The sequence below is a fragment of the Sander vitreus genome, chromosome 22, assembly GCF_031162955.1.
Source record: "Sander vitreus isolate 19-12246 chromosome 22, sanVit1, whole genome shotgun sequence".
NCBI classification, from domain to species: Eukaryota; Metazoa; Chordata; class Actinopteri; order Perciformes; family Percidae; genus Sander; species Sander vitreus.
In genome coordinates this window covers 535303-552222 of record NC_135876.1, presented here as the reverse complement: position 1 = coordinate 552222, position 16920 = coordinate 535303, and the positions used below count along the sequence as shown (strand labels likewise).

The 16920-nt window shown below is 40.8% G+C and overlaps 1 protein-coding gene across 5 annotated transcripts in view; it reads right to left on the bottom strand.

The window, feature by feature from the left end:
* Positions 1–780: 780 nt before the first annotated feature.
* The window catches only part of LOC144537265 (putative ferric-chelate reductase 1), a 40065-nt gene continuing 23925 nt past the window's right edge, over positions 781–16920 (bottom strand). For 2 of the 5 annotated variants that reach the window (XM_078280869.1, XM_078280864.1), the window contains 7 exons: positions 15225–15340; positions 14432–14518; positions 11383–11474; positions 10435–10493; positions 10162–10305; positions 2899–2918; positions 1198–2818 (listed from right to left, as the gene is read on the bottom strand). In XM_078280869.1, coding sequence (XP_078136995.1) covers positions 2729–2818; positions 2899–2918; positions 10162–10305; positions 10435–10493; positions 11383–11474; positions 14432–14518; positions 15225–15340 — 608 coding nt within the window. In that variant the 3' untranslated portion in view covers positions 1198–2728. Of the gene's footprint in view, positions 1005–1197; positions 2819–2898; positions 2919–10161; positions 10306–10434; positions 10494–11382; positions 11475–14431; positions 14519–15224; positions 15341–16920 lie in introns of those variants that run through there. The other 3 variants (XM_078280868.1, XM_078280866.1, XM_078280867.1) reach the window with 3 other exon arrangements.

Here is a 16920-nt window from a genome sequence, read left to right as displayed (position 1 = left end):
AACGACCGTTTTTCTGACACCATGAAAAGTAGACTCTTTAGAGATACGTGGTTTTCATAGGACAGCGACGCTACAAAAAAATATGATGATCTTATAGAATATGATGCAATGCACATAGTTGAGCGGTGAGTAAAAAAACGAAATGTCTATAACTTCAAAAAAAATTAGGAGCAATTTTACATATCATCTCTGAGATTATAATTCCTGTCTTGTCACATAATTACAAACATACGCACATTGTTAAACACATATGAGTTGTGAGTTAACTGTCAAGTTTACTCGATACACCTATTTACAACATTACATCTTTAAAAAGAAAGACGGCTTAACATAAAAAATATAAATCTTATTTTATTTTTTTGGAAGTAGGAACATTACAATATGTTTAGGCATTTTATTGAAACAATTTTCTATTACAAGATTGATCTATCAATTTGTGTCCTGGGGGCTGTTACACAAAAGCAGAATTTATAAATCCAGGATAAGCGATAAAGCACCAAGGTCGAGTCAGGCTGAGGAGGAGAGACTAGGTGGAGTCAGACTGAGGAGGAGAGACTAGGTCAGACTGAGGAGGAGAGACTAGGAGGAGTCAGACTGAGGAGGAGAGACTAGGTCAGACTGAGGAGGAGAGACTAGGAGGAGTCAGACTGAGGAGGAGAGAGTAGGTGGAGTCAGGCTGAGGAGGAGAGACTAGGTGGAGTCAGACTGAGGAGGAGAGACTAGGTGGAGTCAGGCTGAGGAGGAGAGACTAGGTCAGACTGAGGAGGAGAGACTAGGTCAGACTGAGGAGGAGAGACTAGGTGGAGTCAGGCTGAGGAGGAGAGACTAGGTCAGGCTGAGGAGGAGAGACTAGGTGGAGTCAAGCTGAGGCGGAGAGACTAGGTCAGACTGAGGAGGAGAGACTAGGTGGAGTCAGACTGAGGAGGAGAGACTAGGTGGAGTCAGGCTGAGGAGGAGAGACTAGGTGGAGTCAGGCTGAGGCGGAGAGACTAGGTGGAGTCAGGCTGAGGAGGAGAGACTAGGTCAGACTGAGGAGGAGAGACTAGGAGGAGTCAGGCTGAGGAGGAGAGACTAGGTGGAGTCAGGCTGAGAGAGAGACTAGGTCAGACTGAGGAGGAGGGACTAGGTGGAGTCAGACTGAGGAGGAGAGACTAGGGTGGAGTCGGCAGGAGGAAGACTAGGTCAGACTGAGGAGGAGACTAGGTCAGACTGAGGAGGAGAGACTAGGTGGAGTCAGGCTGAGGAGGAGAGACTAGGTGGAGTCAGGCTGAGGCGGAGAGACTAGGTGGAGTCAGACTGAGGAGGAGAGACTAGGTCAGACTGAGGAGGAGAGACTAGGTGGAGTCAGGCTGAAGAGGAGAGACTAGGTGGAGTCAGGCTGAGGAGGAGAGACTAGGTGGAGTCAGGATAAAGTCATTTGGATAGACTAACAGACTTTAACAGACCGCAAGGTCGATAACAGATTTGTTGAAGTATGATGACGTGAAACACATTATTTATATAAAAAGAAAAGAAACACGGCCGCTGTAATGAAACGGAGAGAGAAAGCGTAGCAGACGATCACGGACCGACTGAATGTGTCAGCAGACTAAATATGAACATTAACTGACCTCTGCTCTGAAACCATCATAATCAGACCACTCAAGGATTAGGATACTAATCATTTACACTCATTAACCATTGTACCTACTCTCTGCCTTAAAAGTAAGAAGATAATGTTACTCAGGAAATTTACCATGAAGATCAACTTTCTACAACGCTAGAATATGATGCATAAATATCTCTTTCACTCTGTTCCTCCCTCTCTCTCATGGGCTAAAATATTAATTACCTAAGTCATATTAACTTCCACTTCTCGCTTTTAATGCAAAGTGTACAACGTTTTTGCAAATGACAGTGACTCATTGAATGGTTTCAGTTAAGAGCAGTAGTTCATAAATGTATATTTTTAGACTAGCATTCAGTCTGTCCACCATTATCTTCCATGCTTTTTCTCACGTTTTTTTTTTCTTTTACAGAGGCCGAGTTTCCTTCTCTACATATTATATGATTTGCTCCCTTGTATATATGGACATAGAAAATAAAGACACTGAAGAAATTGGACTAAAATCTAGAAACTATACAGATAATTAAGTGATAAGTCCCATGTACACTGTAAACATGAATGGAACAGAGTATATTCATCAGTTATTTCCCCCCAAGCAAATTATGAGGTCAAAAACCATTGGGGTGTCCTCCCCCTGTTGTTGACTTGTCCCCCATGACTTCATTTAAAACACATTTGAAATGTTATCAGCCTTTTCTAATTATCTCAACAACTGCCATAATATATTCATCAAACTTCTAACAACAATATGAACAGCAGTCTTCATACAGCAATATAACAGTAACAATGACTGTCACATGAATAATTATTAAAAAAAATAATGGTCACAACTTTAAATAATAACAGTACTTAAATGAACACCCACATGCACCTGATAACAAGGCTAAAACCACTGCTGAGTGATCAGAAAAGGCTCCAGGATTAATACAGCCTGGCTGTTAGCCTGGTCAGGAGCAGGCTAGCTGCACAGAATGGAATATTCTGGCTTAATCCCTTATCTTGGTTTTGTGAAATAGCCCTCAGGTATATAATAATAATAATAATAATAATAATAATAATAATAATAATAATAATAGAAATGCTTACAATTTAGCAGGTTGCTTTGCTCTGTTTTTTATCTTCTTATGAAGTCCCAATTCCAACCAGCAGTGCCACCAGAAAGGCAAAGTTTCCCAGGAAGAACAGAGCCACCAGCAGGCCCTCATTTGTCATCTGGCAACACAACGCACTTTACATTAGAAATCAGCAGCATGTTATTGTTTCCTTTTTGACTTTTAGCATTTTTAACTTACCGCTGTTAACTCCAAAGTATCTGTAATCCAAAGAAAAGGGAAAAGTTAAAGCTGCTGCAGGATACTTAAACATTACAATTACAAGAAAAAAAAAAGCCACAGGTAATATTTTGTTTGTGTGGTCAAAACAGGACCCTTAAGATGGACGCAGAGGTCCAGGGTTCGAATCTAGAAGGGTTTCTAGAAGCTTAGTGACGTAGTAACTTCTTGCAGGATAGCCTGTGAGCTAGTGTTGCTTTCGTCAACGAAAATTATGACTAAATATCATCATCAACGAACCTTTATCACATGACGAAATGAGACGAGACGCAACGTAAATGCTGGTCATGTGACGATGAGTATAATTAAATGTATAATGCAATATTGTTAATGAATAAAAACGAGACTAAATGTGGTTTACAAAATAAAATCTATGCTAAAATGTCTCTTCATTTTCGTTGACCAAAACGAGACGATTCCATAATGAAATTGAGGCAAGTCAAGACATTAACGTAACGTTACTTTCTATTTTAGAAAGCTCATGCCAACTCACGAGGCTGTGGTTGTTAGCCTCTTTCTGACCAAGTAGTTACAGGAACGTAGTTATAGGAACAGTCCACTTCTAAACAGATCTACTAACTACTCTCCCCCAAAACCGGTTTTTCATTTGCATTCACACTGGCCAAGTGGCCATAGGAACTGACCTTTTGTTATTTTAACACAGCCATCTACCCACCACTATGCAGAAAAGGGAAAAGACCTGCCCTGAAGTAGGAGCTGAAAGAGTTACAGGAAGGAGGGTGTGTGTGTGTGTGTGTGTGTGTGTGTGTGTATGTGTGTGTGTGTGTGTGTGTGTGTGTGTGTGTGTGTGTGTGTGTGTGTGTGTGTGTGTGTGTGTGTGTGTGTGTGTGTGTGTGTGTATGTGTGTGTGTATGTGTGTGTGTGTGTGTGTGTGTGTGTGTGTGTGTGTGTGTGTGTGTGTGTGTGTGTGTGTGTGTGTGTGTGTGTGTGTGTGTGTGTGTGTGTGTGTGTGTGTGTGTGTGTGTGTGTGTGTGTGTGTGTGTGTGTGTGTGTGTGTGTGTGTATATGTGTGTGTGTGTGTGTGTGTGTGTGTGTGTGTATTTGTTTGTGTGAGAGAGTGCGTGGGTTCTTAGTTCCTACCTGACTGACTCGTGTGTACTAAGCATCCCTGTTGGCCAACCTACTACTACTAGGTACTTATACTATACTGACTGGATTAAATAGAATTGCATTACTAAAAAGAGACTAAAGTACAATTTTCATTGACTAAAACTAGACTAAAATAGTCATGGATAATTCTGACTAAAATAAGACTAAAATGCTCAGACTTTTAGTCGACTGAAACTTGACTAGACTAAAAAAGAGTTATGAACGTGATTAAAACTAATACAAACTAAAATGACAGCTTGACCAACCTGATCTCACAGAATCTGTGAAATGAACACGGCCCCTTAACTCAAAATCTGTGACAGTTTCACGGAATCGCCGTGAAAAATTCCGTGACGGGCCCACGGATGAGATGCCTATGGAAGTCAATGACAGGCATCATCTGTGGTCTACGCACGGATTCCCTGATCACAGCACGTTTCTTTCTGCCGGTCGGGCTGCAGCAGAGAAGCTGTATAGCTTTGCTATTTTTGGTATTTTTAGCCCAATATCTGCTGTTTGAATCAACATTTATTCACCAGATCTTATCATGGTTTATTTGTATTTCTTTTAATGTTATTATTTCGGTCTATTTCGGCCAGGGAAGCTGGATTTAAAACTATAACGCTACATCTAGCAACATATATTTAGATGTTATCATAGTATACATTTCTTTATTTTAATAATATTATTTCGGTCTTATTACCGGTGAAATATTACAGTATGCTGTAGGCTAATACAGAACATTACGATATGATCCGAGCTACTGACACGCATTCAAAGCCGATATCCCATAATGCAATGCGGGCATTCATTCCCAGAATCAGACAGCGATCAGCGGGTCTTTAACGCCAGTATCGCTTCAATGTACATATATACAGTCAGTGGTTTAGTCACCCAGCAACAACACGATGATCAGCTTTGTTCCAGTAAGTTATGCACCGTAATAACGTTTCAAAAAATCCACGCAATACTCCGGAAGTGACGTGGTACGTGCCGCTCGGCGGATAAGAAGATAAAAAATACATAATATTCGTAATATTGATGTTTTTGTCTAACGTTGTATTTGAGGATGTAAACAATGAAGATATTAATAATAATAAAATACAGTTTCATGTATTTGTCTCATGTACTGTTTGCTCGGCCGGCCGGCGGGCGGCAACAATCTGAAATGGAATGGAGCCCACTCACGGCAGACAGCAGAAACACAGGAGTCGAACATGTCCCCCCACCCACATCGGAAGAACTACAAGTGCACAAGCTTTGTAACAGGTTCTGGGGCCCCTCTATAGTGGGAGTTGTAGTTTTTAAATATATTGGTATATTTCTCATAATTAGAAGTTGGTAGTGTAGAATTTTGGATACACCCTGGGGTTTTTTGGGATGGGGAACACACTGGTGTCATCAGATTTTAAAAATATAATCGTTGAATAGGTGAAAATCACTTACTACCATATTTGACAGTGCTTACAGTGGGTAAACTTTGGTGACCATATCTACATGAGAGCGGAGGTCCAGAGATTTCTATAACAGCTGGTCCTATGTGTGTAGTACCTTCTATGACAGCTGGTCCTATGTGTGTAATACCTTCTATAACAGCTGGTCCTGTGTGTGTAGTACCTTCTATAACAGCTGGTCCTGTGTGTGTAGTACCTTCTATAACAGCTGGTCCTGTGTGTGTAGTACCTTCTATAACAGCTGGTCCTGTGTGTGTAGTACCTTCTATAACAGCTGGTCCTATGTGTGTAGTACCTTCTATAACAGCTGGTCCTATGTGTGTAGTACCTCCTATAACAGCTGGTCCTATGTGTGTAGTACCTTCTATGACAGCTGGTCCTATGTGTGTAGTACCTTCTATAACAGCTGGTCCTGTGTGTGTAGCACCTTCTATAACAGCTGGTCCTATGTGTGTAGGACCTCTATAACAGCTGATCCTATGTGTGTAGTACCTCCTATAACAGCTGGTCCTATGTGTGTAGTACCTTCTATAACAGCTGGTCCTATGTGTGTGGAGCACCTTCTATAACAGCTGGTCCTATGTGTGTAGTACCTCTATAACAGCTGGTCCTATGTGTGTAGTACCTTCTATAACAGCTGGTCCTATGTGTGTAGGACCTTCTATAACAGCTGGTCCTATGTGTGTAGTACCTTCTATAACAGCTGGTCCTGTGTGTGTAGCACCTTCTATAACAGCTGGTCCTGTGTGTGTAGTACCTTCTATGACAGCTGGCCCTATGTGTGTAGTACCTCTATAACAGCTGGTCCTATGTGTGTAGTACCTTCTATAACAGCTGGTCCTATGTGTGTAGGACCTTCTATAACAGCTGATCCTATGTGTGTAGTACCTTCTATAACAGCTGGTCCTATGTGTGTGGAGCACCTTCTATAACAGCTGGTCCTATGTGTGTAGTACCTCTATAACAGCTGGTCCTATGTGTGTAGTACCTTCTATAACAGCTGGTCCTATGTGTGTGTACCACCTTCTGTTGCTAAATGACAAGCCTTCAAAGATGGACTGGGTTCAAGGTTCAGAGGTCAATATTTCAAAGCAGGAGTGATGAATCCTCTTCAGACTGTCATATGTTACTGTCCAGGTTGAGACCTTTCCAACGATGTCTTTGCTATAGTCCTACGACAACGTTAACATTTTTACACATCATGGAGACCATGTTGCAGGTGATACTTTATTGCCCCCAGAGGGATATCTGCCTTGAGTTCAAATGCTTCACACATAACACTTGACATATTGTTTTATCATACAGCTGACATATACTTACAATAAAAAACATAAACAAAGTGATATGCAGCCAGACTGAAGCACATTATCAGCCACAATCTATTGCTCATCTTTCACAAAAAGTGACAAGAGCAACACACAACCATATGCTTTATATCATGAAGCTATTCCACAACCAGCCTTAAACAACATTATTTAAAGTTTTAATTGAGGTAGGTCCAAATAAGGTCTATAGTTTAGAAATATTTAGTTTACATTGGGGTGCCAGCAGAGGATAAGAGCTACTTGGCATGGAGAATAAAGATCAGACCATATTCTCTGTGCTTGCCTGGAGAGACTGGTTTCTATTCCTCTCCACAACCTTCATGACAGTGACCTGACAACCAGACTTTAAATGAGATGTTTTTAGATATTGTCATGCTTTCTGACATATGAATATGCTCTGTAATGCAGCCTTGTATAACATAAACCCTCTGATTCATCGTGAGTGTCTGCTCTAAATGATAACACACACTTTGAACACGGCCTTCCAGCCAGGTGTTGTCCACATGAACACCAAGGTGTCTATAGGAGCAGAGCTGATTATTGGTTCATCATTTCTGACCTCTGATACTCTCTGACCCATGTCACAACGTCACAACCAACTGCTCAGTTTGTGAAAAAAATGCCAAAACACATGTTGTATAAGTCCACAAACAAAGCTACATCTCTGTCAACAAAAACCTCAGCAACAATCTGCTTAAATGCTTCCTAAAACTCGTCCCTTCTTAATTTTGAAGGCTATATGGCTACAAGCTGTAACCACGGTGATTGATATGAGGATCATCTTCTGAATATAATAATTAATATGTTAGGCCTACCATAAATTGATATTTCAAAAAGTCAGTTATTTGCTCATTTTGTGTTTCTCTGATCTGTGCACCGTCCAATATGACCTGGTTCATATTGTGGAATCTGTTCTGTATGTCTGAATGATAAATGGTGCTAATAAAACGTTGAACTAAAAAAAAGTCATTTATTTAAAACAACTAATAATGCAGTGTGATGTTAAATCAAAGTAAGTCCCACACATACATATGCTCATGTTTTTTCCCTTTAGTCTTTGTTGTTAACATTCATCAACCACAACATTAGAAAATTGCGTTTTTAAATAATGATGCACGTACCACGTCACTTCCGGAGTATTGCGTGGATTTTTTGAAACGTTATTACGGTGCATAACTTACTGGAACAAAGCTGATCATCGTGTTGTTGCTGGTGACTAAACCACTGACTGTATATATGTACATTGAAGCGATACTGGCGTTAAAGACCCGCTGATCGCTGTCTGATTCTGGGAACGAATGCCCGCATTGCATTATGGGATATCGGCTTTGAATGCGTGTCACCGGTAATAAGACCGAAATAATATTATTAAAATAAAGAAATGTATACTATGATAACATCTAAATATATGTTGCTAGATGTAGCGTTATAGTTTTAAATCCAGCTTCCCTGGCCGAAATAGACCGAAATAATAACATTAAAAGAAATACAAATAAACCATGATAAGATCTGGTGAATAAATGTTGATTCAAACAGCAGATATTGGGCTAAAAATACCAAAAATAGCAAAGCTATACAGCTTCTCTGCTGCAGCCCGACCGGCAGAAAGAAACGTGCTGTGATCAGGGAATCCGTGCGTAGACCACAGATGATGCCTGTCATTGTCTTCCATAGGCATCTCATCCGTGGGCCCGTCACGGAATTTTTCACGGCGATTCCGTGAAACTGTCACAGATTTTGAGTTAAGGGGCCGTGTTCATTTCACAGATTCTGTGAGATCAGGTTGGCTTGACACAAAGACTAGACTAAAACTAAAATTAAAACAGGCCGCCAAAAACAACACTACTGTGAGCTACTGTACCTGGTGTGCGTCTTGCTAACTTGATAGAAATAAATGAACAAAGCCAATTTCATCATCAATGACGGTATACATAGACTGTGCACTGTAGAATGTGCTAAATGAAGATTTACGTCATCTATCTGAACAAATTCAGTCTTTTTAATTTAATCTGCATTTGTGTATTGTGGATTCTTAAAGAGAGGCTACAAAACGTTTTGACAGACCTAACTACTAGCTCATCACCAAGGCAGTTATTAGCTGTGGTATAAGCAAGTATTCAGATCCCTTACTTAAGTAAAAGTACTAATACCACACTGTAAAAATACTCTGTTACAAGCAAAAGTCCCGCATTGAAAATGTTAGTAAAGTAAAAGTATGTGAGAATCATCAGGAAAATGTACTTAAAGTATTAAAAGTAAAAGTACTCAAAGCAGAACTCTCCTCCCGTTGTAGAAAGTGTAAAGGACCAACCAGCTGTGTGTTTAATGGTCTGATCCTCTCAGCTGGACTAGTAGCTGTTATATTGTTGGCTAGTTTACTTTAGAATAAAACATCAGATTTATAAACTACATGTGTTCTGTGAGCAGGAATCTTAATGTGTAAAGTAACTAGTAACTAAAGTAACTAGTAACTAAAGCTGGAACAGATGAATGTAGTGGAGTAACTAAAGTAACTAGTAACTAAAGCTGTAACAGATGAATGTAGTGGAGTAACTAAAGTAACTAGTAACTAAAGCTGTCAGATGAATGTAGTGGAGTAACTAAAGTAACTAGTAACTAAAGCTGGAACAGATTAATGTAGTGGAGTAACTAAAGTAACTAGTAACTAAAGCTGGAACAGATGAATGTAGTGGAGTAACTAAAGTAACTAGTAACTAAAGCTGGAACAGATGAATGTAGTGGAGTAACTAAAGTAACTAGTAACTAAAGCTGTAACAGATGAATGTAGTGGAGTAACTAAAGTAACTAGTAACTAAAGCTGGAACAGATGAATGTAGTGGAGTAACTAAAGTAACTAGTAACTAAAGCTGTAATAGATGAATGTAGTGGAGTAAAAAGTACAATACTTCTCTCTGAAATGTAGCGGAGTAGAAGTAGAAAGTGGCATGGAAAGTTCAAGTACCTCAACATTTTGACTTAAGTACAGTACTGGAGTAAATGTACTTAGTTACATTCCATCACTGGTTATTAGTCACTTTGCTTGTTGTAGCTAAAAAGCTAACACCATAAAATCTGCATGCAATGCCAGTAAAACATACAGCATTTGCATGAGAAAAAACAAAACAAAACAGGAATAACATTAGCTTTGTTCCTACCTTCACACAGTTTTTTATGTTCCTCAAATGAAACAACATGAAGCTTCAACCATTTTAAATGAGGCTCACAAAGGTTATAATATGTTTGAGATCAACTTTTATCTCAGCTGCAAACAACCCCTCATCAAGAGCTACAATAATGATAATATTACTAACAACAGGATACACAAGTTGATTTACCTGTCCTGTTAACCATGCATCTTGATTGGACATCCAGCAGAATGAAGAACAGAGCCTCCCAGCCAACCATACCACCCATCACCTTCACCAGCCATTGGTCCTCGGTTTTGTCAAGGTACTGCAGGCCTGTGAATATGGCTGCCACTGTGTGATGTCACCAAAAAAAAACAATCTTTTCAAGACGGTAGCAGAAGTAGAATATGCATTTTTATTAAAGAGTGTACTAAAGCAAGCAACTTTTAGGGCAGTTCATGATGTTAGACGAGAGCTTACCGGCTAACACTTTTATAACCAGGGCATTCAAAGCATGTGACCAGTTGAACAGAAACCTCCTGTCAAAGAAAGAAGGAAAAAAATCAAATGATCAGCTGCTGAAACCAGACTGGCCTCAGTAGGACAGCATTACTGGTTGTTTGTTGCATTGTTGTGTTTAGAAGCAGGGCTTGACAGTAACTTCTTTTGCTCACCAGCCACTGTGGCTAGTGGTTTTCCAAAGTCACTAGCCACTCAGCTTTTTCACTAGCCACCATTTTGTGGGAAATTGTGTTTCATTACTGTGGTGTGCTACAATTTACTTGAAGAACTACATTTACAAACCTTTCAATGTAAATGAGCACACTAAACACCCAAATCAAGACTACATAAAATGAACAAGACTACGGACATCAAATATTAAGCTAAGGTTGTGTGTAAACCTCCAATTTGCAACTGATTAAGACAGACATAAAAAGAGTCCTATTGCATAAGTAATGCAGGGGTGTAGAAGATTAATTGAAAGGGGTTTGGAGCAAAAGCTCACGCGTCAATCAAGCGGAGCAGCTGGCAAGCACCCCTACTGATGAGAAGCGGAGTGCAACAGAGCAAACCTTTTTATAATTAGTCGTAGTGTTGTGCTGCGCACACCCTCTACTTCTTTTACAAACCTCTTGTCAAAATGTTTTTCCCGCCACAGACGCAACCATTTCCTCGGCTAAATCCACCATGTAGGGTGCATGCGCTGAACAGAGCTCTGGGGGATATTTTACAGGATTTTGTGGTTCGGGAGAAGCAGCTGTCTATGTCCACCTGAATGGAGGTCTTAACAGACCCTGACTTGTGGGCTACAGCTGAGTTCTGGACACGGACACGGACACAGACACACACACACACACACACACACACACACACACACACACACACACACACACACACACACACACACACACACACACGGATACCTACTGTGGATGTTGTGGTGCACAGCGCAGCAGAGCCATAATGGGCTGGAGGAACGAAAGGATCATCACCAGGCAGCCTAACACGGGATGGACTCCCTGAAAGTAAGTATAATGTTTATTTATACAGCACGTATCACAGTCAGTCCCAAAGTGCTTCACAAGTCAAATAAATGAACACATTAAAACCCATCGATACCCAATAAAAATCACAATACATCACAAGGGCAAGGAATATAACATAACATAGTAATACAATCAGCAATGGGGCTAGTACATTTTGATTGACAGCTTTTTAAAAGCCTGAACCCGTTTACAGCCGTTCACATTATTCAAATGTGCGCACGCACACAGCTCTTTTGCCTTTTGTCAAGAATGAGTCATTTCTTATTATGCACATGGTCAAAAGTTTTCCATACCTCACACTTTGCTTTCTACAACGGTGCATTAGGGCTACATCAAGGGGAGATTTTTTATTTATTTTGCATTTTGAGAATAAAGTCGAAATGTCGAGAATTAAGTCTATATGGCGAGAATTAAGTTGAAAATACCATTTTGAGAATAAAGTCGACATGTCGAGAAAAAACGTGATATTTCAAGAATCAAGTCGGACTTTTGAGAATAAACCAAACTATTAGTCTTCTACAAAATGCCTTGTGAAGGCCTATATGAACTCATGAAATTATACTTCAGAATCGGTTTTAATAACAAGGAAATTCTTTACAGCCACCAGCCACCATTCACAGATGCACCCCTCCCCCCAATACTCAACAAAGGGACCTCCCATCATCACAGCGTATCAGGTCAGAGAAGAGCTGAGTAGACAAGGAAAGCAGCCGGCCCAGACCGAGTGTGTCCCAGTCTGTTCAAAGCCTGTGCTGTGGAACTGGGGGAGCCTCTGCAGCATGTCTTCAACCTGAGCCTCCGAATGGGGAAGGTACCAACACTGTGGAAGACATATATATCTCATCCCTGTTCCTAAGAAGCCACATCCCAGTGAGCCAAATGACTTTAGGCCAGTCGCTCTAACATCACACATGATGAAGACGACATGAGGCGCGACAGCTACTTCACATCCTCAGACCCTAAGTCAGCCACTCACTCGACCGGCATCAGTTTGCATACCAGGAAAAGGTGGGCGTGGACGATGCCATCATATGCCTACTGCACAGAGCGCAATTTCATCTGGTCAAGGGGAGAAGTGCTGTGAGAATCATGTTCTTTGATTTCTCTAGCGCCTTTAACACCATTCAGCCTGTCAGATTGGGAGACAAGCTTGTGCAGATGGGGGTTGATGCTCACCTGGTATCCTGGATAACAGACTACCTGACAGAGAGACCACAGTTCGTCAGGCTGAAGGACTGTTTCTCTGAGACTGTAATCTGCAGCAACGGTGCGCCTCAGGGGACCATGCTTTCACCGTTCTTGTTCACCCTGTACACTTCTGACTTCAGCTACAACTCTGAGTCATGCCACATGCAGAAGTTTTTGGATGACACTGCAATTGTGGGGTGTATCAGGGATGGACAGGAGGACGAGTACAGGAACCTGGTGGATGACTTTGTGCAATGGTGCAGGTTCAACCATCTGCAGCTGAGCAAACAAAGACCAAGGAGTTGGTGGTGGATTTCAGGAGATCTAAGCCACATATGCCACCAGTCTGCATTGAAGGGGTCAATGTGGAGGTGGTCAGCACATATAAGTACCTGCGGGTACAAATGGACAACAAACTGGACTGGTCAGCCAACACGGATGCGCTGTATCAGAAAGCGCAGAGTCGGCTTTACTTCTTGAGGAGGCTGAGGTCATTCAATGTCTGCAGTAAGATCCTCTGGATGTTCTACCAGTCAGTCATTGCCAGTGTCCTGTTTTATGCTGTGGTGTGCTGGGGAGGCAGCATTAAGAGAGTTGTGGGGCGACAGAACAGGCTGGTAAGGAAAGCTGGCTCTGTTGTTGGCATTGAGCTGGAGTCACTCACAGCAACTGAAGAGAAACGGACCATGAGTAGGATGCTGGCGATCACGGACAATGACCACCACCCACTACACAGCACATTCTTTAAACAGAGGAGCATGTTCAGTGGCTGACTTCTGTCACTGTCATGCTGAACAGACAGGTTGAGGAGGTCCTTTGTCCCCAGGGCCATCCAACTCTTCAATACTACACAAAGGGGGAGGGGAGAAATGGACTTTTCAGCATGAGCCTGTCTCTATTAGCCCCTACCAATATTATATCTCTGTCTGCTGTACACCTGACTGCCTTATAGGCTATATTAGCCCTCCTAAACAATCTGGACTCTGGTCATAACATCTACGTCTTATAACTTATTCCCTGTTATATATTGTTCTTAACGTATATTATTTATTTTCTGTCAAGCAATTCTAATTCTATTAGATTTACATTCATAGTCATAGTTAATATTTAATAATATTGCACTGATCAATCCCTACACTGTTCTCTTTTGCACTACCACCATTGCACACAGTCTACCTTAGCACCTTTAACTCTTTTCATTTCTGTGAGAGATTAAGTATAACTCCTTAATTTTCTGTGAGTGATTTTATATGTATGTGTTTGTTGTCTAAGCTACTGGATGCCTAAAATTTCCCTCGGGATGAATACAGTATCTATCTATCTATCTACAGTGCATTAAAATACCAATTCCTTTGTGTATTCTGGTGACAATGCCCTTCAATGACAGCTTAAGTTAATGTATTGTGTGAACAGTTAACTTGATTGTATGTGGCGTGCAAATGTTCCACCAAAACAAGTTCCTTCCAGAGACTATTTTGCAGCAGGCACTGTAGCTGCATCCAGAATTTAGTGCCGCCCAAGACCATTGTGATTTATTAAAAGAAATGCAACAACCCAGAGCGTTTTTTTCTCCTATCCCAGAATATATCTGTGGAGAGGCCAGACCTTCCTTCGCAGCGCTGTGGAGATACGTCTGGCAATGCGAGACTAATGAGAAGCAGACTGCTTCCAAAGATAATGCCTCAAGAATACACCAGAGGCTAAAAAAAAAAAGAGTCCCACAGCAGTGCTGGTGTACTGACCCCAGACCATTGTTGTTCATATGAGAAGATGAGGATGAAGGCGATGATTGTGGCTGCTACCGTCAGAATCATCACGCCAACGTGGACCTTGGGAAACACAAACAGTGCAACATGACACAAAGAACACATACAGAGCTCAGGAGACGTGCAGGATCAACTGCACCTGAGAGAGGACAGGCTTGGGCTAGGGATCGATACCAATTATTAGTGGTTAATGAAACCGATAACAGAGATTTGGAACCGATATGCATTTACAGTGAAAATTAATATCTTTAAGTCAAAATAAAAAAAATTTGAATGTTCCAAACTACAACACAAAATTGTGTTTAAATGATTTAAGCAATTATTTAATAAATGAGAAACTTTCACCATAATCCCCAGTAACAGATAGTCAGATAGTGTTGTGGGGGGGGGATATGAAGTCATGCATGAACTCTACTGTGATAATTTGGACACATCTACAATGTATCTGAAATGTTTCTCTAATTAATAGCCTCAGTAATAACTAAAGACATGAGCTCAGTTTTGGGTATATTATAATGGGAATTTGGCATCATTTTTTATATCTTGCAGAGTAAAGGTTGTAGAAGAAAATTAATTACTAAACAGTTTTAGTCAACTTATACTAATATTCTCTTTCTTTCTAAGTTCCTGCTGACTTTATAATCTTGATTTTATAATATCATATCTTTGTCTGTTTTTTTCAATTGTTTTTGTTCTTGCATCTTACTGAAAAAGACAACCTGATGAAAAGTGGGATATTTAAAAATAATATTGTATCTATGTATCTTACCACAAACCAGACATCTTTGCCTAACAGTTTCTCTCCTTTGGCCGTTTTTTTCAGATATCGAGCTACCATCATTCCCAGTGATCCGAGGGTCATCCAGGATATCAGCATCAGTGCTCCTGAAACACAATGTAATGTTGGAAATGTAATGTTGGAATGCTGCCCAGTTGCCACCACACACCAAATAGTTTTATAACTTAACATTAATTTTCTTCTCACACAAAACTTCTCTCTGTGAGGTGACTATGGATAGTTTTTTTAATACTTTATTATAATTTTTTACTGCAAGACAAAAGACAAAACATTAAAGCTATAGTGCATAGTTTCTGTCTCTCCCATGACAAATTCTAAGTAATGACAACAACACTGTCGTTGCATCTCAACCCGTTCTCATTCTGAACTTGTAAAATAAGGACGTTTGGACAGTGGCTGTCAGCGTCTGATGCGACGAAAAAGGCGTCTTTCAGCGTGTTTGTGTAACGCACCGGGGAGAGCAGCAGTTAGAGAGGATTTAGAGAGTAAGGACCGTACGCCCACCCAAACAAAGCCAATTAAGACTATCAGCTCCACACAACTCTCTCTGGATTTCTCAGTAGGACTATGTTCAGAAGATTGTGGTGTCCGGCAACTTTCTTGCGCAGAAACTCGAGTGAAGATAATGACCTCTTCTGAAGAGTCCATCATGATTTTTTAATCCTCCATGTCCTCCTTGGCTACTAGCCACTGTGTGGAGGAGGGGAGGGGGGCTTTGCGTGATCACGGAAGGCTTGTATCATGTGGAAGCACCGACAGTGTTGTTGTCATTACTTAGAATTGCTCATGGGGGAGACAGAAACTACGCACTATAGATTTAGCAGACCAACAATAACAAAACAAGCAAAAACAGTGAATACAGGACAGGAGATATTAGTTGTTGTTGAGATGTACTCAAAAAAATGTAGGTTTTTCCTTGATTTTTAGTTTATGAGGATAGTTTTCTTGGCAATAACTACAGCTACGAGGAGCAATTTATTGTTGTTTTGGTCAAGTTGATTGTTGATATGTCTCCTAGTCAAACGGTAACAGACATTCTGGCGAATTGTTGTAGCTGAAAGTTCAATACCATGGTAAATAGAGAGGGGGGGGAGGCAACCTTGCCTTGTCCCCCGCCTGTGCAGTGTGAAGCTTTGTGAGTCTTGTCCATTGGTGATAACAGTGGCTGAAGGTGAGATGTACAGAATCTTGGCCCAGGTAATAAATGATTCCTCGAAGCCAAAACATTGTATTTCGGCACAGAGAAATGTCCAGTTTACTTTGACAAAGGCTGTTTCTGCATATAAGGTGGCTGTGATGGTTGTAATGATGAGTAATGCAATAAATGAAAGAGTCAGCGTGCATTACTGGATGAATGTCTACCTTTGATCAAGGCAGTTTGATCTGGGTGAATTATGCATGGAGTGGCTTTTTCTATTCCATGAATTGATTACTGATGATTGATTGGGTCTTTGTTAGGTTAGGTTACTTATCTTAAAACCCTTACTCACCACTGCTCCTTGTATGCTCGGGTTGGCTGGTCTGCATTGTCCTCTCGTAGACTTACTCATTGGCATATTTTTTATTTATAAAGCTATTCTCGGTCTGCTTCCGTCTTACCTACAGTGCTAGATCCACGAGGAAAAAAACAGGAAGTCATTGTCTTTGTTCCCAGGGCTTATTCCTG